Source organism: Corapipo altera, unplaced genomic scaffold, assembly GCF_003945725.1.
Source record: "Corapipo altera isolate COAL_440 unplaced genomic scaffold, ASM394572v1 1, whole genome shotgun sequence".
NCBI lineage: Eukaryota > Metazoa > Chordata > Aves > Passeriformes > Pipridae > Corapipo > Corapipo altera.
This window is the reverse complement of record NW_020884873.1, coordinates 35,769,252-35,793,469: the sequence shown is the minus strand read 5'-3', so window position 1 is coordinate 35,793,469 and position 24,218 is coordinate 35,769,252. Positions and strand designations below refer to the sequence as shown.

General features: G+C 34.7%; 1 protein-coding gene across 2 annotated transcripts in view; it reads left to right on the top strand.

Annotated features, from left to right (window-relative positions):
• The window catches only part of SLC16A7 (solute carrier family 16 member 7), an 80,640-nt gene extending 58,329 nt beyond the window's left edge, over window positions 1-22,311 (top strand). Inside the window, exons 3-5 of one of the 2 annotated variants that reach the window (XM_027656671.1) lie at window positions 10,877-11,020; window positions 12,636-13,448; window positions 16,042-22,311. In XM_027656671.1, the coding sequence (XP_027512472.1) occupies window positions 10,877-11,020; window positions 12,636-13,448; window positions 16,042-16,313 (1,229 nt within the window). In that variant the 3' untranslated portion in view covers window positions 16,314-22,311. The remainder of the gene's footprint in view (window positions 1-10,876; window positions 11,021-12,635; window positions 13,449-16,041) is intronic. The other variant, XM_027656680.1, reaches the window with a different exon arrangement.
• The last annotated feature ends 1,907 nt before the right edge of the window (window positions 22,312-24,218 follow it).

The following is a 24,218-nucleotide window of genomic DNA, read 5'->3' as shown; positions in this document are numbered from 1 at the left end:
ATCTCACATTGACCTTTTCAGCCACCAGCGCGCTTGTAGCAAATGTGGATAGAGCCCTTCCCAAATCTTCATTCGCGAAGCCCAGCCGTGATGATTAAATATTAATGTTATTAAATATTTACCTTACACAGTTCTTTATAAATGATCTAATTTTTGGGTTGTAAGGGAATTTGGGAGATTCCTACACATAAGCTTCTAAATCTTAGAAAGATTTAACCATATGTGAAAACCACCATATGTATTTGATTGGATAGTACAAATATAAATTATAATTAAAATTATAAAATAATGTTTTATCATTTTTTCTATAAAATAGAGTTTAAGCTTGATGATGCTAAGGTGTTAAATGCATTCGGAAATAATCTTGTTATTGACAATGACCTAAATATGATGACTTCTCAGGACGCTTCCAAGTTATGAATTCATCTAGATTTATACTTCTCATCACATATATTCTAAATACGTAGATGAGATTTAATGATCCACTCATGATCCATAATTCACAGTAAGTGGTCCGTGAAAACATTGTGGGTAGTAGACTGAGTATTTTCAACTTGAAGTTTAATTATACAGTGCAAAATTGAGACCAGAAAGGAATATGATAAAGGAGCAACTGGGAAGAAGCAAGTATCTTGTGCTTTCTCTGAAATTACATATTATTGCCTGTAACAATATATAAGGAATAATTTCCAAACTGAGTTAGTTATAATATTATTCTGGAAGAAAACAAATACACTGTAGGATGATGTGCAGGATGAAAATGGGATATTGTATGAACATTAATATGATGGGCAATTTGTAGAAGACAGAGAAATCCAAATGACAGTACTAATCTTAACTGAAATTGGCTGAATTTTTCACAGCGAATGCATTATCTAAAAAATGTACTGATTTGAGTTGCAGAGAATATACCCAACATTCATAAGAACTGCTAAATAGCTTGAGCAAGGTCTTCTGAAGTATTTTCTATGACTTTTTTGCTCTCTACAATTCTGCTAGGCTTCCAAATGACAAAGTATTATTCTGCTTCCAGGAAAAGTATCTAAAGATAATTTTAAGTAGGGGTATAAAAATAGTGAATGAGAATAGGGAATAATAAATAGGAAGTGGTGAGTAATGAACATTTACGAATATTGTGTTCACATATGTATACACAGATTTTCAGAAAAGACAGTTATTCCTCAAAGAGAAAGAAATTACGAAGGAAAACCTTTGTAACTATCTAATAACATATTCAAGGAAAATGTCTATGAAGAATTAAAAAAAACTGTTTGGGGGTTTTTTTGTAGGGTTTTTTGGGGGTGGTTGTTTTACCCTTTCTTTGTTTGGTTGGGGTTTTTTTGGTTTTGTTTTTTTTTTAGTTCCCAACAATTATCTCTGAGATTAACAAGATATCCCTTATTTTCAAGTTGCTATAATGGTAATTGTGACAGTAGATACTGTAATCTCTCTTTCTTTTCAGTTTTATGATCTGCAGAAAATCGTGTCCGCTTTGTAAGAGCAGAATATACAGAACTTGTTTAACAGTCTAGTTCATACATATTTAGCAATGTAAAGACAAATTTGATAGCTAAAAATTGTAATCTGCTTTGGCAAGGCACAAAGTACCAAACACTGTCTTCAGTTACAAATTTTCAAGTTCTTCGGAACTGAAAGAGTTAGTTCAGAAGGTTTCAGGTGAAAAATACTTACAAATGGGATAAGTACCTTCTATTATCCCAGAAAAAATCCCTTATTTTTGTCATTAGGAGTCCAACAACCAAACGAGGAAAAGTGTTGGGGTTTTTTTTTATTTTTATGGATGTGTTTGTGCGAATATGTAGCCTCCGTGTCTGGGTAAAGCAGTTTTTTAGTAAGATTATTTTTGAGACAGAAAAACTATTAGATAGAAATATTGGATAGCTATGAGTGAACCTCAAGTTTTTGATTAGTACTAATTTCTCTTTGTTCCCTGAAAGTGGACATACTAGGATTTTTTTTAATATTTTCAGAAATGTGATGCCTCTTTCAATACATGTGATAAAACACAGATATTACCAAATTGAACTAAACCTTTCCCTTGCAACCATTCACAGAGAAAGAAGGAGCAACCACTGATGAATGGATAACGCTTCAAAGATGAGACCTGTGAAAGAAAACCACTACACATTTTCATGAGCAATTTGAGTTATACCTCATTAAATTCCTGCTGAATCCCTGAAAGGGATGCAAATTTAATTTATTATTAATACCTTGTATATTCTATTCTGCTATAGATAATTACATTTATTAATATTTATATATTAGTATTATTATCTTTACTGTATTTCTAGGGGAGAAAAATCAGGAAGTCCTTGTTTGGTTTTCCATTTGAAGAAATAACTTTTAATGGTGCAGGTTGTGAATTCCACAGTAATATTATTTAAGTGAAATCCCCAAAACATTTTTTGAGGTTTTCGATTCCTGCAAGCCTGTGAAGTCCTGAGGAGTTAATTGCTGTTAAATACTAAGCTTTAAAATTAATTGGTTTTTATTCTGAAGAAAAATTTCATTCATTCTTCCCAGCACTTCATATTTGCTACTGAATTTTCTAATGTTCGTGCTGATACACTACATGCTCAAGTTACAAGCTGATTGCTTTGGTTTTATGTGAAGAAAAGAACATTTTTTTGAGAAGATAATTTGCAGTGAAATATCATGTGCTGATGCTATTTTCATCTATCCCAATTACAGAGGCTTGCAGATCTTTTTTTGAAAAATATGTACCTGGTGTTACAATATATCTATTTATATACAACTCTCTTATAGGTGCTTTAGTTCCATCTCATCACTGACTTGTTCCCTCCTTTCTTCTCTCTTGTTTGTCACATTTTTCTAGATTGAAAGACTACTTTTTGCAAATATCTATGCACAGGCATCACTTTACTCGGTAATACTGAAGGTAACAGGAAAACGAATAAAAGGAGAGTTAAAAAATGATGAAATATTTTGCTGCATCTGATTCCCATTTACAGCTTTTTTAGTCGGTGATCATATATGCTTCTGAAATCTGCTGAGTGTTCAGCAGCTCATAGAATTAGACAAATTTCCTGTTAAATATGATGAAGTTTGATATTGCTTATTTCAAAAGAAAGGTCGTAATTTCTCTTAAAGTCTTCTGCATTGTGATCAAGTGTTTTAGCCTTTCATGAAAAAAATTCTGCAGCAGAGCATGCAAAACATAATTAATACAAAGCATTGATACGTATCCATGAAAATAATAATCAGCTTGGCTACTCCTTGATTAAAAACTGGGCATTTTTCCAACTTTTTAAAATTCATGGATATAGAGTAATTTGCTAACTTGAAGATGTTTTCTACATTACATGGCCCATAATTCCATACACATTCGCACCCTAACAAACAAGGAAAAAAACCTGTAAGCTAAACAACAGCTTTAATCAAAATACGTAAAACCCTTGGTTCATGTCTGATGTATCACTGTAAAACAAACATAAAATACCAAGGCAGATCAGAGATCTGTAGTTCCTCCATAAAAGCAATACATTTAGAGCAAGTTCCAGCACCACTGATTGCTCATTTTGTTTCTTCTGAACATTTCAGGAAAAAGTCAGCTTATATCTGCAGTCAGACATATGTTTTTCTGACTTAAACACATCAGTTCAAAATTATCAAAGGTTACTTTTTTGGGAGGAGGAACCATGAAGAATTACTATGTTTCATATAAACGTCCTAAGGACAAGCTGAAGGTCAAATTAATCTTCATTAGAGATCAAGGATAAAAACTTGATAGACTTCAAGGCTCCTTCAGGACACAAGTGAGAATGTGAGCATTCAGGGTAATGACACTGAGGAAATGTAGTTAAGAAGTGGTGAGCAAAATGTGATGGATGGTTGAATGACTAACTGCATCCTCCCTTGCAGGTTGTGCTTTCAGCTGCTGAGCTATCCTAACTCATAGTCTAGCAACCCATTTCTGTTTGGTGGTATTTATTGCAAGAGCATTTTTTTTCTCTTTGCTTTCTGTCAAGGTTATTATATTATCCAGGTTTATGGAATCAGAGCAGCTAGTTGTAAATGTTATATGATGTGGAAAAAAAAATTCACAGAGGAACTACAGAGAAAGCTTTCCAACAATTGTTGAACTATGTTACTTTCATTGATGTTACACAAACACATAGGATATGTCAGAAATGCAAGTTACCATTCCCAGAAACATGATAAGTAATCTAACATAGAAATAGGTGCATGACATTTTAAAATTTTCAAATTTATTGATATTATTTTTATTTTTTTTTCTGTCTGCTTTCTCTAAAGCCTACCCAAGAGTACTGAAAGAATTTAGCCAAAGGTTTTTTAACTAGAGATAAGACAGTCACGGAATGCTTAGTAATTTGACTTAGTCCTGCTTGAGAAAAACAGCATATTTTCAAGGTTTTTTCCAGCTTAATGAACAGGTTTTAAACATGTTCAGAATCAATTTTGAGTTGCCTTTCCTCTGAATGCCAGAGATAGCAGTTCAATAGCAGTACTAAGTATTTGCTTAAAGCTGTTGCAGTTGAATGACTTTTTGCAAGTGGACTTTATATTTTGTAAATAAAAAATAAGAAAAAAAGAAAAGGGAAAGAGAAAAAGAAAGAGAAAGTTGAATTGATCTTAGTAAATAGTTGATACTAATATTAATTCTTGGAGCTCCTTGGGTTTTTCCAGGCTTATAGGAAACAGAAATAAAAAACAGAGCTGGGATGGAAAGATATCTGCATTGACTTTGCAGAGCAGATGTCTGAAAATGTGTTTAAATCACTTGACTTGACAGGATGCAATCTACATTGTAGCATTAGTGCAATTTGAAATAGTATATTGCATTTATTTTCAACTTCTTTCAGCTACTCCATTTAAATAAATGTCATATTGTTCAGACTGAGTCATGTTGCTTTGGCTCGATGACACTGTGAACACTGTAATGACGTTGTCAATATATATTTAAAAAATTAGCGTTTTATCATGAAAGTTCATATCTAGTTCTATACTAAAATTAATGTAGGTGTAAAAATAAAACCATAAATGCACTGGCAATATGCAAAACAAATTACAGAATTATCTTTAATTATATCACTGCATTACAGCAATGAGAAATCATACTAGGACAAATGGAACAGATCCTCTTGGAAGCTGTGCTAAGGTACATGAAGGACAGGGAGGTTATTTGAGACAGCCAGCATGGCTTTGCCAAGGGCGAGGCCTGCCTGACTAATCTGTTGACCTTCTATTATGGAGTGACCATATCAGTGGACAAGGGAAGGGTTACAGATGTAGTTTATCGGGACTTCTCTAAAGCCTTTGACTTGGTACCTTACAACATCCTTCTCTCTAAATTGGAGAGAGATGGACTTGATGACTGGACTGTTAGATGGATAAGAAAGTGGTTGGACAGTCACATCCAGAGGGTAGTGGTCAATGGCTCAGAGTCATGATGGGCTAGGTGATGTTTAAGGTCCCTTCCAACCTGTGCCATTCTATGAATCTATGATTGTTTGATCTAGTTCCAACCCCACTGCCATAGACAGGGACACCTCCCACTAGACCAGGTTGCTCAAAGCCCCATCCAGCCTGGCCTTGAACACTCATAGGATGGGGCATCCACAGCTTCTCTGGGCAACTCTTTCCAGTGCCTCACCACCCTCACAGGGACGATTTTCTTCCTGGTATCTAATCTAAACCTGCTATCTCTCAGTCTGAAGCCATTCCCCCTTGTCCTATCACTACAGGCCCTTGCAAAAACTTTTTCCCCATCTTTCTTGTAGGCTCCTTCCAGGTACTGTAAGACCATAATTAGGTCATCCCAAAGCCTTCTCTTTTCTAGGCCAAACAATCCCAATTCTCTTAACCTTTCCTCATAGCAGAGGTGCTCCATCCTTCTAATCATCTTGAGGTCTCTTACAACCTAGGAAATTCTATGATTCCGCAAAGTAAATTAAACACTAAAATGTAGATTATATGCTTCTAGAGAAACTTTAATTCCTACAATGAATATACGTATAAATTAGATCCAAAGATGACCTCATTATGGATGTAAAAGACAACGATGACAGTTTGATACTGCTAGTATCCAATTGCTGCTATTATAACCATTCTGACTAGTTATTATACATTTTTTCATCCCTCAGAGAAAATATTGACTATTTATGGGAAAGCTGTCTAAAGTATTTTTTTTTCATTTTGGTAAGAAAAACATTGATGAAAAAGAAAAGGCAGCAAGAATTCAAGTATCCTAGATTCTATTATAGTTGCTGTCTTATTCCTTCTCACAGCCTGGTCATTTGCCTGAAACGGAAAGATATAAAACAAAAATACAGCTGGGAGAGTGTTAGCATATTATGATAATGGTCTTAAATTTGGTTTAGGAAGTGTATAATCTTCTGTGGCTGATGGTTTGTAGGAGTTAAGGGAGAGATCAGAATAAATATTCTTGTGGGTCTCTTGACTTAACATCTGTTACTTCAGGCTTTGGGAAAGTAGATTCCAAGATCCAGCAGTGCTTCAGTACATTAATATGCATTAATGTATAGCAAGATTTTGGCAGTGTTAGAGTATATAAACAGCTTAATCTTCTTTTAGCTTAGAAGAAAAAATATGCGAGAAATATAGACCCATGCTGGCATGAGAGTATTGCTTAAATAATTGTAGAAGATATTACATGTGAAATGAAATTTGTACATGGCTATAAAACATATGATGGCAAGCAAACAGCTGGAATTTATGTAGATTCGTCTATGTAAAGGTATGAATATGCAGTGTTTTATAAGACTCCAAAACCAAGTGTATGCACAGATGTCAGAAGAAAATTTTCAACCTACTTATCAGATCGAAAGGGTTCCTAGATAATTTAGGAAGCTTAAACTAACTTTATGGCTTATGGAACAATTAATATTCCCCACATGCACAAATTTTAAATCAAAATACTGGAATACACATAAAGAAAACTTCAAATTAAGTGGAGCTGTGGTGGTAAATGCACATCGCTAACTTAAGGAAAACATCTCAAAGAGAGTATTATGTTTAAAGAAATTTTCAATCCATCATACAGTCCAGATTTAGGTCATTTGGTAGTACAGAGTCAGACTGCTTTGCCTTTCTTCTTGTGGCTTCATCCACTGCCTACCTAAATTAATAATTCCATATTTGAACTCAGCTATCAGGTCTTGTAGGTGAAGCTAACATTGCCTGCTTTGATCTGAAGATCTGTAACTGGCCTGGTGGTCCTGGCCTAACTGCCACAGTGAAGATCCGCAGAGATGCAGTTTTCTTGTTCCTGGTAAGGAACTGTCTGCACAATGATTTCCCTTAAAGGAGAGGGGAACTTAACATTTCTAGACAACCCTCAGAAAATGCAACCAACTAAACACTAAAAACAAATTTCTTCCCTAAACCCCTAGACAAACAAGAGTGCCTCATTTTCCTGCAAGTCAGGAGAAAAAAGGAAGGATTGATGGAACTGTATTAAAGTGTATTAATGTTCCAGTCAGTGCTCCCTTGGAGTGAATATTAGAGAAGAGCTTTGATTATGGTTGGAAAACTTTTGTCAGCGCATGCTGTCTTTTTGATTCATAATTTTATTTAAAATGCTAAAGATATAGCAACAGTGTACAACAATCTTTTCTAATGTCATTCTTCTCTTTTCGACACTTGATATCTGTGTGTGGATTTACATCATCTTTTTCATTTGCTCTCACAGCTTTCTTTCTGGCTTTTCATGCTGTCTTTGTTTAATGGGAAAAGAAACAGACTGCTAACAGGTCTATCTACATCATACCTGAAGTATTTGTGTAAGGTCTGTAGTGAATGATTCTAGAAATAGTATTGTCAATTATTTCCCTGCTATGATACCTCTTTTCTGTGGAGTATTTACAGGACATTGGACACTTCATGAACAATCCATACGACCAGCTCTGAGGAGCAGTAGGCCTCACTTGACATAACTTTGGAGGTTATTAAAAGAGTGATTTATAGTTGCAAGTTGTGTGAAACTGTGTGTTTACAGTTGCAAGTTATGGGAAAACTGTGTGTATGTGACCAATAAAGAGAAAACTGGAAAGTCCCCTGGAAAGTCCCTAAGGCGGATCGGTAGGAGGGACTTTGGGCGGCACAAATGATGTCAGAATGCGTGGACAGGGCATCGGGACCAATGAACTAAAGGCATGAAGCGCGTGCACGGACTGAACTATCCAATCGCTTTGTTGTACTCACGTACCCGGAAGGAGCTGACTGTATAAAAGCTAAGCCGTTTAAATAATAAACTGAACATCGTTTGATCATATTAATCGTCTGTGCGTTGTTTCTGAACTCCTGCCACTGCACTTTCCTACATTTTTCTGTGGCTCATCAAAGGAACATTTTAAGTAAGATTACAACAAGGCAACATTTATTGCAGTGATAATTCGAGGGAAAGTTGGAATGTTAACAAACATTAAACAAATGTTTCATTTTCAATTTTGTAAATATTTCCATCTCATCACAGGAAGAAGAGCTTGGAAATAATTTTTAAAATAATTTTTTAAATTGTTATTTTGATATCTTTTAAGTGAAATACTATTATTGTGTTTAGCAATAATGACAATTAAATATTTTTTTAATTGGTTTAGGTTTATTTTCAAAATTATAAATATTATTTGATATTAGGTTGAAACTTTTTGCAAAGAGTTCCAGTTAAAAGGGTCTTTCTTTGACTCAGGGAAAATATTTATGTGGTTTATGTATTTCAAACAGGCTTCCTTTCTAATTCAAACATGAGCCAAACCACTGATTTTCCAAATATAGCTCTATAAAAAAAAAATAAATTGTAACTGAAGTTATGCTTCAGCATATTATGAGAGCACAATTTTATTAAGACAGAAGAAGTAAACGTGATACATTTGGAATGTGCTTACAGTGTAACTTCTCTGTCCTCCATGTTTCACTGCTTTCTCCATATGACCTCAAAGGGAAAAGCCTACCTTGTCACCATTCTGATCAGTGGTTCCCCCCAAATGGAAGTAAAGAAATGTTAGATGTGTCATCATATAAACTGTTGGTTACATGTTTTAGTGCTTCGTGTTTTAAAGTCTTTTAATAAATCCCTGGAGTATTGGCTCTTTGGTGGTCCATTCCATGCTGAGGATGTTTAAGTCTGTTGATTTCAATATATGGTTATGCTTCAGCTGCAGTTCAGTGAGCAGCTGAGACCATCTCCTATACTTCTGTCTGTGAGATGAGTCCTAATGCCTTAAGTTTGAGAATACTTTACCTTCTCAGTAAAATAGATACCCTGTTTATACCCCACCTACCTTGAACTGGGCAGGAAAATAGATTGCGTTTACTGGTGACAGGCTGAGTGTACTGGTCAGTGACTGTGCTGCTTGGACAGGAAGCCTATAGGACCTTCCCTCGACTCCTTGGCACCCAAGCTATTTAGTGAATGCACAAACTAAGATCTAAACATCACTCAAATATTTACTTTCTACTCAAGTTAATTTCAAGTTGACCTCTGTATTCACAGAGCTATTAGAAAACACTGGCAGGCACAGGGCAACTCTATTGTAGAAGCTTTTTTGCATAAGGAAGTAAGCTAAAACTTGATCATTTGGCACATCCTTAAAGCTTCTGTTGTTGATATTCAGGTAGTACCTAACATTTGCTGTCTGTCCATGGTAATACTCTAATACATTTACGGTAATTCAAAGAGTGGAGTCTATAATAACATGATACCTGTGAAAGCACACTTTTAAACTTGGCTGGATTTGGCTTTTTCAAAACATGGAGTTTCTGGTATTTATTCCTTTAGATATTTTTTAAAAAATACTACTGTTAGCAGTACTGTTGCCAGTGAATGATTTGCAGTGAAATCAGCTGCAGAGCATGGTATTCCACTTTATACCATGTGCCTACTTTATCTTAAGTTTGAAACACATTGGTTTTATAATGTTGGGTTGGTTGATTGGATTTTTTTTTTCCTTTTTTTTGAATTGGGTAAGTTTAGTTATTGCAAAAGCAAGACTATTTGTAACGGTTTGGGCCAAATATAGTGCAGTCAGATGCTATGGAAGTTTACCGTAAGAGCCTTGACAACCTCTTAATCTTGATATGTAGCACACCATCTATTCTAGTCATGGTCATTTAGAAAACATATAATGCATGTCATGCTAAATTGCACACTAGATGTTTGTTTAGTATGGATGCAATTACACCATAAACTGAATTGCAATTAAAACTGAAAAATAGACCTGCAGCAATATTTTCAAAGTTTATAGGTCTTTATGCTAAACCACATTTTAGATTTTCCCAAACAACTTATAGTCATCTTACTGCCTGTTAACACTCCCCTCTTGATGAGGTAAGGGAAAATGGGCCGCAGGGGCCAGGGATTTACATTCTGATTTGACAAGCTTTAAGTTTTAAGCTTATGTCTGGTTCCAAGTAGGGATGCAGGACATGCTGCAGTATTAAGGGCAGGTTTTAGTTTGCTGTGCCTGGAGATTCATTCCTCCTGCTCTGTGAATTGTTTTGATACCTGTCTCATACTTGAAATTCTTCCGTCCTTGCAGTTTCAAAACTTCCACTGACCAATCTCAGTATTGATTACTCATTAACTGTAACAATCCTTCTTGATTGTTTGATATCTTTAATCTTTTTGTCCATCTCCATAATTAATCAATATTTATATTGTCATGGACACAATAGATCCTCATCCAGGGTCATGCATCTGCAAATTCACAGAGTATGTTTGTAAGACAGACTGGTATAGAAACAGCTTAACACTTTCCCAGATAGAAGAGGAAAGCATTTCAACATATTGTAAATACAAAGACATGTATGACGGAGTTACCTGTTACCTGTCATTGCATTTTCTTTCTACCAACAGGTCCCATAAGCAGCATTTTGGTGAATAAGTATGGTAGCCGGCCTGTGATGATAGCAGGTGGTATCCTGTGTTCATTTGGAATGATTGCAAGCTCTTTCTGCAATAGCGTCCTTGAACTATATATATGTATTGGTGTGGTTGGAGGTAAGAGTCCTGTTTAAAAGGTTATATTATATGTTGTTATATTACATTACATATATTACTATATAAAATTATTTCTAATAATGTTCTGCCAATGAGCCTTACTGATCAAGAATCCTCTGCGTACAGAGGTAATCCAAGAAGGTAGCAAGATCAAGATCAGTTAATTTCAGCTACCTGAACTATCTAATCTTTTAAATTAGCTGGTAGGCTGTTAAATTATTTCTTTTGATAATTCAGAAACAACTCATGAATTTATTCAGTCAATGATGTATGTATGGACTGTTCCACACTGCACTATAATAATGGTATAAAAATTGATTGGCTTGTGACAACACTTATTGCAGTCATTTGTGTACAATTTCACATTCATTCTTCTAGCTTTCTATCATGTTGCACTGCAACCAGGTTGAGAGATGCTAGTAGAATTTTAGTAAAATTGTGAAAGCTTGTACCACTTTTCTTTAGGTTTGTACATACATATAGTCTTTCAGAAAAGTATACACTTTCAGTGCAATACTTCTCTGTTTAAAATCCGCCCAGTGTCAATAATGAAATTAATCATAATCATCTATCTGAGGCCTAGATATTGCCTAAAGCAATGAACTAAAGTTATCGCGATGTCAGTGAATTAAATAACCTCCTTTTCAAAAGTTGTGGGGTTTTTTTAAATTCCCTTCTCAGAATAAGGAAGGCAAGGTGAAATATCAACAGGTAATAAATGAATGTATATTACATAAGAATATGTATTATTATAAATTGTATATTCAAGCTCATCTTTCTTTATGTTGGGACTAGAGGAGTCCTTCTTTATTTAGTGATTAATTCTTAAATTTCTTATTTTTGATATCCTAAACTCAGGGCCACTGAAAGAATAAAGTCAGAGTCCAGGAATGGGCCATCAGAGAAGAAAACTTCAGTGCCATCAAGCAGATGCAAAGCTACTTATATCTTATTGCCCAGATGTCTTTATAGAGAGAGAAGACCTAGAGGTTCAGCTTAGGGTTCAGCTTATACATTCAACTGATGTGGATGGGTGATCTGATCCGATGTGTGTCCTCTGTAACTCTTCCACTATTAGTGATGACATGGGGAACGGGAGCTGAATATGCTCTACAATAATTTGCTATTTTAAGCTCCAGTTTAGTAGACAACTTGGATCTTAATTAGGGTTGGAAATAAAAAAATAGGAGATTTATGCATTTAAATACACCCTGCATTCATTATAGCTAAGGCGACATTTAATAACTTTGGTAAAATGAGCCAAGAGAGAATTGCATTATAGCTTAGCAAATATAAAAGTGATGAGTCAAGGCATTGATAACCATAATTCCTCTCAATTGCCCTGACTCTATCATTGCTAAAACACATCAAGGAATTTTGGCTTTTAATGCAATACTACAGGGGGAATGGACCAAATGCCACCATGACACAGTCTTGACATTAACACACGTAGACGGCAATGAAGCTGTATTTCATCCTCTGATGCTAGTTGGTTTTTATCTTTATTGAGAATCACTGGATTAGATAGTGGTCATCTTAAAAATAACTTGAAAGAGGTGCAATATGTTTTTCAATGCATGACCTGCAATAATGTTGTCTTTTATGTGTCGTTTAGGTCTGGGTTTAGCATTCAACTTACAGCCTGCCTTAACCATGATTGGCAAGTATTTCTATAAGAAGCGTCCCATTGCTAATGGATTGGCCATGGCTGGAAGTCCAGTGTTTCTGAGCACATTGGCACCTCTCAATCAATTCCTCTTTAATGCTTTTGGCTGGAAAGGAAGCTTTCTTATTCTGGGAGGACTTCTTTTGAACTGCTGTGTGGCTGGGTCACTTATGAGACCTGTTGGACCGAAAAAAGTCCCGACTGTGAAAAAAGATGTTGAAAAAGGCACAGGAGATTCTACCTTGCACAAAAACAACAAGAAGTCTTGTTGGCAAACTATGAATAAGTATCTAGATCTGTCCCTCTTCAAACACAGAGGGTTTCTGATCTATTTGTCAGGAAATGTCATTATGTTTATTGGTTTCTTTGCTCCAATAGTGTTCTTGGCTCCTTATGCTAAGCACAAGGGAATTGATGAATATTCTGCTGCTTTTTTGCTATCTATCTTAGCCTTTGTAGACATGTTTGCTAGGCCTTCAATGGGACTCGTGGCAAACTCCAGGTTTATCCGGCCAAAGATTCAGTATTTTTTTAGTTTTGCTGTCTTGTACAATGGGGTCTGTCATATCTTGTGCCCTCTGGCAAAAAATTACACTGGCTTGGTGATATATGCTGTATTTTTTGGGTTTGCATTTGGAATGGTTAGCAGCGTTCTTTTTGAGACATTGATGGACCTCGTTGGGGCTGCCAGATTTTCCAGTGCGGTTGGACTTGTCACCATTGTGGAATGTTGTCCTGTGCTCATAGGCCCTCCTCTAGGAGGTAAGAATCTATTTCTTTCCATTTTTTCAGACATTACAGTGTAATCGTGCAATTTAACATTGAATAAATATAAACGTTGTTCTTAATGTTATTTAATGTTTTTGCTATGACTAGAAGTGTACTGTAGCAGCAGTGTCTTTGGGCTTTGCAGCTGCGGGTTCACATGAGAATCTAAAGGCATTTATTGCGTGCATTTGCAAACAATAGATTAAGACTGTATCTCTACTGGCCCATAAATCCATGTGGTAAATGTATGTTTTCCTGATAGCACATAGGGCTAGTTTTGCAACCTTGAGTTACATATATTCATCTCAAATTTGCTCTTTGACAATGAAGTTCTTACTCTCTTGAATTGATTGAGTCCGTTTTTGTGAAGATCTCACAGAGTGGTTTATAAATTCTCCAGCCTAGTGACAGTTCAAGGAGCAATCTCTTACACTCGCTTAAACAATTTTAGTTTGTCTACACAGAGAGGATTGACATTTCCAGAGAGAAAAAAATAGCAGGGGGGTGTCAAAAGAACAGGGGCACCCACAGTAGCCTAGGCAGGGTGCATGCATGGTGGGATTCCATTATGGTGCCGTGAAGCGTTGCGCCCTAGGATGATTACACACCACAACTCTGCTCACATTCAGTTCTTTCACATGTTTCTATAGCCAGTGGATAAGGCAATTCAGAATGTGAACTGACTGAAAGATGGCAATGTTACCAACTTCTCTGTTTCAAGTGTAAGGGGAGCTTAAAGAGAGCCTAGGTGTATAGCTTAGACTACATTCATAGCTTCTTGGCTTCTTGCAGCAAAAATGATGAAATCTTATGTAAAATATTTTCTATTTACTAGCTTTTTAGTCAGTATTTAGTAATGCTGATAGTAAGCTTTATAATTTTAAGATCTCTGATGATATAAGAAACTAAAAAAAATAGACGCTCAAATCTTGTTGAGAAGCATTGGTGTGTATCTTGGTGTGTGTGTTGCAGTGCAAACCTAACAATATGAGAATACAAAGATAGTGAGATTGCCAACTTTTTGAACATATACTGTACCCACATAAACACTGCCTCAGAAGTCAGCAAGATTATGTGTGCCTAAAACCATTTCTGCATATCAAAGTGTTTTAGATTAGTGTCAGTATTTCTGTGAAAATAGCATTGTTGTGTGCAACTGTAAATATGCCAAAACAATTCCACTCGTTTCAGTAAAATAATATTTGTACAAGTAAATTTTTAATACTTCTCAAGGCATTCCATATTTTTATCATCATTTAGCATACAAGTTCATTTTGATAAAAGTTGAACAAAATACATTTTTCTCACACAGACTCTTCCTATGCCACCTAGTGGGGGGTCTGAGCCTGTGACCTCTGGAGTGCAGTCTTTTCAGTCAGGTTCTGAAATCAGTGTTAACTCTAAAGATATTAAATCTAATATTTATGGAGCAATAGCTTACATAATTATTTATTTTTCAGTATATTAGCTTTTCAAGAGTTTTGAAAAACATTTGATTGTGCTATAGTTGTATGAATAATTGATTTAACTTATTAAATAGAGACAACAAAAGGAATGAACACATGGAAAGGCTAAGTTCCAGTTTTGACTAGTTCATATCCTTTAAAATATTATGCAGAAGTAATGCTAATTCAGAATTTAATTTTTAAATATCAGTTTTATGAGACTGTTCACAGTAAAAATCAGCAAATTGCACTATTTACACTAATAAGTGAATTGTACACTTGCAGTGCTATTTTGAGTTTTTCCTAATACTAGGTTTGTGGGGAAAAAAAAAGTTTAGAATAATTTAATGGCTTCTAAATGTGTATCCAGTGAATAGACTAGCATTATGTCTTCAACACAGTAAAAGCATCTAAATACATACTAAATTGAAGTGTGAAGTTATCCTGAGAATTTCATTTATAGTGTAGCAGAGTTCAGAGCTAAATACTTGGGTGTGTATAAATGTTGATTTGGGAATTGTGAAAATTTAGAAGGAATGGCTGATAAATGGAAAGAACTGTTATAATTTATTTTTCTTGCCATGACCAAGTTAATCACAGAGGTGTGGACGTAATTTTTACATACAGGCCTCATAGTTTAAAACTTATCAGTTAAGCATGATGGCTGAAGGAAGAAGTCTTTCTCTCTCTTTCAGCAGTCACAGGAAAGTAAAGTTGAAAAGCAGGCATTTGACGCACAGTCAGCAGCCTAAAAAGGCCCATACCTCTTCATCCTATTGTGTGTATACAGCCTCAGTGAGTACCAGGCATTCCAAAACAATAATAAACACAATTAGAACATGAATAAAATGAAAGACTGAAAATAAAAGAGCTAAAAAACTGTCTGTCATTATTCATTAAGCTTTACTTACATGTTTCTTCTATATTCTATAATTGTCAGTGACTCCAATGACAATTGCTAGCTTCACTAATACAGGTTTTGTTATAGTTCCACTGTCTATGTTAGAAAATTTTAACATGTTGAAAATGCTTTTCTGCTCCTACTTCAAAACCAAGGAATATATAGATATTTCTCCAAGAGAAGGATGTGGATTGTATTTGGCATTCTAGTCTAAATACTCTTTTTTGTCTTTGTATTTCAGGTTGGTTAGTAGATGTTACTGGTGAATATCAGTACATGTATTTTGTCTGCGGAGTGATTGTGACTGTGGCCAGTATCTGGTTGTTCATTGGCAATGCCATCAACTACAGGCTTTTGGCAAAAGAAAAGAAACTAGAAGATGAGAAGCAAAAAGCTCAGAAGAATGCTGACTCAAAGGAAGTGGAACCATTAACAAATAACGAGAATGAAGATGCTTCCAGCAGAGCTGATAAAGCTCTTGAAGATCCCTCAGAAAGAGAAACCAATATTTAATCTGCATTATAGCTCAGAAGGCAATATTTATGACTTCCATTAGGAATCAAGACACAGGCCGAGTTTTGTGGTAATAATGATCAGTCACAATATTGGATGGGAACAGATTTTTGCCCTATGGCAAAACTCTAAGTTAAATTTCTATCTACAGTTTATTTATTTCAGCGATACAAAATTAAGATTACAGAGGTAGTGATTCCATGCAAAGGAATCCATCAGACTTTGACTCTGGACAGTCAAGAGTCAGGTAAACCAGACTATAAAGCCTTCCAATGACAAACATTTTTGTTTCAAAAGTATATCTACTACAAAAGTATCTTCTACTCTTATTTGGGAAGATACTTGCATTCACCCTTAAAGTATGGTTAAAGTCAGTTGAAATAATCTGCCCAAACTCTACTTACCACTAATATTAAAGAGAATATAAGTTCAAAGATTTGTTTCAAAAGAGGCAGAGTACCTGACTGAAAGCACACAGAAACTCTTTTTGTGTTTTATATTCCCCCTAGATAAAAAATACATGTCTGTATAAACAATTATATTATGGATGTAAAAGTTAGGGGTAGAAGATGAACAACTAGTGGGCACCATCTCTAAAATACAATAAACAGCTGATTTATAATATATTCCAGAAGTAGTTTCTTCCTGTGATAGCTGACTACATCGTACTTCAACATACGCATTTGAACACAAAGTACATTCAGATCTCACTAATTCAAACTAAGCTGAAATCTGCCTGTACATAAAATATTTAAACCCAAGATTTGCATTGCTAACAAGTGTGTCAATTTGTTTGTTTGATTATGCATTCCTATGTGGCTGAATGATCTGGATCAGACTGTGAAGCCTTTTTCCTAAAGGGACTAGATTCAGAATCTGCTCAAGTTAAAACAATACTAACCCTTGGCTTTTGTGGCCCAAATCAGTTTTGTTGCAATGACTTCAAAGTAATGCTTGGCTTTATTGGCAAGTCACTAGTTATTTGATGGTTTCCTGAGAGGAGATTTAAGGTCTAACTTCAGGTCTTTGCAGATAGGTGTCTTCATACCAGTTCTCACTTCCCTTTCGCATGAATTTAGTGAAAAACTGCTGCTTTTTTTTTTGTAATGCTGCTTTGAGCAAAAATGCTGCAAGGCACCTTGACAATGCCAGTCTAGAAGCTTTGTGCGGGAAGCTTTGTCTGGAAGCTTTGACATATCAGTTTTGTGCAGAATATTTAGTCTTGTGTGTACAATTTCACACAGACACTCACATAAATTAAAATGTACACAATTGTCCTCCTCGTTTAGACAAAAGAAAGCATAAGTCTACAGTTTTACCTTACAGAAATCATTTAGCATTGCATTTGAAAGCTAAAAGTGCAAGCTACTGAAGGTAATAAATGAAAATATTTCTGTTGTATTTCTAAGTAAGGAAAGGTGCTATTCGTTTTGGAGAGATGCATATAAATGCCTCAGAAATTGTGAAAATTAAGGATCTGATTCATAAAACATTTATGCACTGTTTATGCAGGATAAACCTACATTCAATTCCAGGAAAAGAATGTCATTCCTTTTAACCCTCTTCTAAATCTGAAAAAGTTGGAAATATAGTGCACAGCTGTGGTAAACACACTTTAAAGTGCCAATAACAAAAGAAAAAAATTGTTAGTAAAATTTAGCACAGTGCTTTTAGGATGTTATTTCTTAATATTATTAATATTATTATGTTCAATATGATTATTTTAATTTTTCTTCTAAAAATTTTAGTTGTGCTTATTTCAGTTTTTCTGGGTTAGCCTCTCATATAGTATGATGTTCCACAGTAGTGCTGAACTTTTTAATTATCTCAGCACTGTTTTGGGGGAGAAGCATCATGAATCTACTCTCAGCATGGTACGGAAGTTAATACCTACTTTTTACCTAATTATATTCAGGAAAACAAGACATCTCCAATGAGTCCTGTAGTTTTACAGAAGCATCAGCAGTAAAATATATGCATTTCAGAGTTTTGGGAGAAAATATGTTTTGGATGTTCAGATTTGAGCAGTGTTCTGTGTAAACGAGAATGATTTAGTCCCAGTAAAATTATAGTTTTTCTCCCAGCCCCCAGCTTCAGAGAGGAAATAAATACATTGCATCTCCTAGCACCCCATGAGATAGAAGCATTGCTCTCTTTTTTGACTATACAAACATACTGAGTGCATTCCAGAACCTGTGGAGACCTTGTGTGCCCATAGCCAGAGGGTGATGAGGACTCTCATAGACACTAAGCTTTCATACAGTGAGGAATATCGGTTATAAATACTGGATTGCAAAAGAAGAACAGAAATTTTAGCTGAAGTGTAGTCATCAGGAACATCAGTCTGCTCTTACAGCAGCTGTAGAAAGGCAGAGATTATTTGAAAAGACATTAATATAGAGACTGAACAAAAATGTCTGAGGCAAAATTGTAGGTGCCTATTATCTCTTTGCAAAATACAGCATGATTAAGAATACAGGGTAGAAGACAAGTGTCAGTTTTTGACTGAAGGCTGTTAAGTGTTGCTGTTGCTGAGTAAAAATGATGATAAAAAAAGTCTCTCAGGAAATATGCAGGCAACTTGCTTGTTCTATGCAGGATCTCAGAATACAATACAAAATGGCATAGGAAATAAGGGAAAAACAAGGTTCCTTGAGCCACAGACACACCTGACCACTAGTAACAAAAATTATGTTACTATCTCGGAGGAAATAAAAATTTCTTTAAACCCTCTACAGAGATGCTGCTCTTTCATCTCTGGTAAAGTATGGTAAAAAGTAATAGGAATGAAATAGCTACTTTTCCACCACTCACCAATGTACAATTTTTAATCCTGTAAGGCTAAATGATGCAGCACACAACTGCATATAAAGTAGGAAGACATTTCCTTACACGTCTTTCATTAGTTTTCATCTTAATACTAGCAATAGAATAAAAACCATCAGCATACTCTTGATATTACTGAATATTAAAGAAGTTAAAATCCAGAGATTAATGAAGAAAATTGCAACCATATCTATGCAAAAACTGCCTTCAATTAAAAACCTGTGTCTTCCAAATAACAGGTCCTAATGGGGCAATTGCCTCATAGTAGAGGTAGGTGATATTTCTAAAAGTAATGATAATAATAAACTGTCTTGAATCAACGATATACTGAGCAACAAAGTAGCAAAATGAGTATAATTTGCCTTCAAACCCCTGAATATCACTCTTACTTGCACTGACCTGTAATTTGTACTGTAAATCATTTCATCATTACATTTCCACTTTTATAATTAGACCTGAGTATATACACCATCTCTCTAAATTCCTCTGGTTTCTTTTAATTAACTCACCCTCGGTCTGAACCACTGCAGGGTCAGGACTAAGAGATTCCCCTGCCCAGTGATAAAGAAATATACCACATGCATCTGTTACGCACTATAAAAATCTGTAGTCTCTGTCAATCAGTGCAAGCAAATCCTTAATTGGTCTTATTCTCATTTATACTCATGTATAGCTCATTCTTTTCTCTGCCACAGTATGACTAAGCCTAATTATCCTCTTACTCTTACTTGATCAATCCAGGTCAAATTTCAAGTTGTTTTAGTGAACACATCGAGATACTTTTTTTTCTTTAGGTTTTTTGATATAGAACTCTCTGCTAGCTGGAGGGTTCTGTATTGCCCTTTCCAACTCCAGAGAAAGACTTCTCACTATTAATTTTCTGTACTATTTCAGGAACATAAAAAAATTTCACCCCTCCCACCTTTTTGCATTGAACCGTGGTTGCAATTGTTGTCAGTTCTGTATTTCCATTCATGAGTTCAAAAAAGCATCTTTTTGTATGAAATCCTGTGCATAAGTAGTCAGACTACAATGCTTTTACATCAGGAGTGTGATTTGTGAACTGTTTTGACAGAGCTAGGGAAAATCTACTTCACCTTAAAACAGATTTTTTAAGGGATGCTATCTTTATGAGAGGAATTTCAACTTTTACTGCTGAAATAAATGGCAGGAATTTCAATGATATTGTGATTCAAAATTCGTGTGAATCTTAATGGTCACTTTGCATATCAGCATCTAGTATGCTTAAAAACATTTGTCAATATATACATGATTTTTCCTCTTCAAGAATTCTTGTTCCTCTTAAAAGTTTCCCACTTCCACTGCCCCATCGCATTTTTAATTTTGATGTAGCGCAAAGAATTTGGACCAGGAATGTAGTGACTTATCTTTAATGCTTTCTTGTAGTTGTTTTTCCTGAAACGCCACATTTGCCATGCTGCCAGATGCAATGTTTTTCACTTGCTACTTTCAGGTCAGGTTGTGGGTATTAGTGGAGAGGTATTACTGAGATACAGAATAAGCTACAGATACCACATAAAGCCAGATTTGGGGCAGCTATCAGGATTTCACTAAACAAAGCCAGTAACCACTTTTATAGATGAACATGCTGACGACACTGACAATTTTGCCTATAAAAAAACTGAATCAGGCAACTTTTGTTAGTTTCTCTACAGATGACTATTTTTCTACTCTCAGAGAGGAATATAAAGGGAATTTTAAAATAATTATTTTCAGAGATGGCATATCAGTTTTAACAAGGCTGTCTGGATTTTTCTTTGGGGGGTGCACTTCTGATATTTGTGCATATGTATACATTGAAAGTTCTTGCATGTACTATCACCTTTTTAATCACAATTTGCATAAGCATTGCTATGTGATTTCAACATAGTTTGCATGTTGTAGTTTTGCAGTTCAAATTTTTCTCATCATCTACCTCTTAGTTGAAGTTTGGAGACTTGCACAATCCTGGAAGAATAGAGTTGACAAAATGCACAATGATAAAACCTATTAGAAAGTCTCACAAATATTTGAAGCTGCTTACTGTTCTGTTTTTAAGGCAGTGCATATCTATGACCAAATTCTTTGAATTAATTGACATAGCTTTATTAAGCCTAAAGACTTTACCCATACTTATGAAGTTTTTGCATCACTGACCTGGTATAAAAATTCGAAGCGTGATTTAGATATCCGGAGTCTACTGACCTTTCCGTGAGATGTTGGCCTGCCTTTCTTTTTTGTTTGTTTTCTTATAATTTCTGAGTTAGTAAAATTAGTAAAGTTAATACATCCAGTTTTTAAAAGTAGTACAGAACACTTTGCATTTTGTATCCCTGAAAAAAAAGTTGTGGGTTTTTTTTTTTAATTTAGAAATACTGTCAAATTTTAGCTTGTTTTTCCTTTCATGGGGCCGTTGAGGGAGATGATCACAACATATTGGGTTGGGGCCACGAATAATGATTGTTCTTCATGCACTCTTTATAAAACCACAGATGATTGTTTCTTCAAAGATATTCTTCAAACCATTCTTGCCTTCTAGGAACTAGTACAAAGTCCACTGAAGCTGACATAAAATTACCTATCAAAGAGCTTTATCAGATGTTGGGGGTGATGTGGCTTCAGTGGAGGCTTGAGCCTTATTTTCTCCATACCAAATCTCAGGAGTATCAGCAAATGTGGAATTTGTTATAACTGGCAAATTTGCTATACCTGCATATTCCTAACTAATCAGTCCCTAAATTAACGCACAATGTGTATTATTTTAATAGTCTGTGTATATAAATAAATTTTAAGAATCCCACCATAAACTCTGAATGTAGATTATAAAATATAGAGGACATATTTAAATAAATATCCAAACAAATCTGTTAACCCCAAAGGAAGTTATCTATTTCCTTTCAAGCCTTCTTTGAGCAGTGTATAATCATTCTTTTTCTTTCTTCTGGAGAAAATGGTTTATGTCTTTTGTGAATGTATATATAGACATATATATATAAGGGAATATATATGCAGAAATGGTATGTGTGTATATATGTATTCCCCTATATATAAAACTCTAATTTATATATATTATATATATATATTATATATATATAATATTTTAGAGTAAGTTGCATATTGTGCCTGATAAATTCAACATATTTGTAAACAAATAAAATACTTCTACAAATGACAGAAAAATTTAAAGCTTTTCTGTAAGAGTATGTGTTATTTTTCACTTTCTGCTAGATTTATAGTAGAAAATCATTCAAAAAGCTGCAATATTACATAACACTGATTTCCAACCATGATTCAGTTGAAAGCAGCCTAAGATCACTGAGAATTTTCATTGGTGTAGGTGGTAAACCCTACATTGTTGGTGATTTTGATTGTTGGGTGTTTTTGCTATGGAAATCTTAACTAAATGATCTTTGAACAGACTGCAATAGACTGAGTTTTCATTTATTGTGGTATGTATGACCAGTTCGTACAAAGTATCAATGGACGTGATATTCTTGTAACAAATATGGAAAATGAGAATACTCTTGGGCCTACAAACAATATCTTGTTAAATTATTATGGGAAACTCTCCAGAACACTAGTCACTAAAAATACTGATAATTTATCATACCTTTTAGAGGTTTTGGTGTTTTTATTTTGTCTGCAAGTGGGCAAGCCCATGAAAAGTCTACATGTGGCTCTCACTCTTTAAAAAAGTGCTACCTTAAAATTATTGATGGGTTTTTTAAAAGTGGTACACAAATCACTTACATAAATACCCTTCCTGCAGAGTGATATAGCTGCATTTTCCATTTATGGCCTACTAGGGAAGATCACTGTATCTGCAGTTTATCAGCAGACTTTGGTATTGCTATGCAATAATTAAACATGCAGTAGCCGTTGTTGTTGTCTAATAAAATTGTTTCTTCCTTTTTGTATTTTGCAATACTGTATGGTTTTTACTTGAATATATTGGCTAGATTTTTTTTTGACAATCATTTATTAGCTAGAGGTGCTATTTATGTTCCAAAGAGATCTGAGTGAATGACAGCATTCTCTTTCTAGATGCCAAATTCTTTTCTTGACCTGACAAAATTAATTGTTCATAGTGTATATTAACCCTGTAAAAATGCTTATGCATTGCATTTCATTGTATTTAAACACATTTTTGCTCATTAATTTCTATTCCAGACTTGTACTACTGTGTAATATGTCGAGTTTGTCCATATATATTTATGGAAAATTACAATAAAAACTGTGTATAATAAGCAATTGAGGGGGGAGGGGAAGAAAAGAAAAAATAAAATTTCCATGTAAAGTTTCTGAAAGGATGTAAATGCTGTTTTCTTAGACTCCTTAATAGTCTTACACCTTCAGAGTGTGCCAATATTCCTGTGTTATTGATTGATTCATTATTCAAATGTAGCAAAAAATCCCTTATCCTTGCATACAGAAGCAGAACTTCAAGATTTCCTATGTAGAAAAGATACTACCAGTAGCAGAACATGCTACCAGCTACTTGCTATTCCTGATTCCACCATAACTAAGATTTAATATCATACATTACTCAAATACCACCTTTACAATAAGGATTTTTTTCCCCATTACTTGAATTGGGATGTTTTTCTATATTCCATGTACATGCAAAAATCATTCTCCAATCACCAATAATTGTTTTGATACAGAGGAGGAATTTAATCATATGGCTTGAAACGTTGTATGTAGACAACTCTATTTTGTAGCAGCTTTCTAAATGTTAGAAGTTCCTATGTTTTTGTTAATTGATTTAAGTCTACAATTGCTTGCCTCAGTTAAATAGGTATTTATTTACAGAAGGTGATTGGATATTTAAAATTAAGATATGAAGGAGATGTTTGAGACACTATTAGAGATACTGCCTTTGCATACTGTCTAAACACCTTTTACACAGATGCACAGTAAATTACTAGGAAACAAAGGTATAACAGATGAGCTATTGAATAAGAAAGAAATAACTTCATCAGAGCAAATGGTTGTTATTTTCATATTTCTAGTAACTGTAAAATCTATTTTCAAAGAATTATGTCTATATCCTCTTGACATGAAAGTTTTGATTCAGCT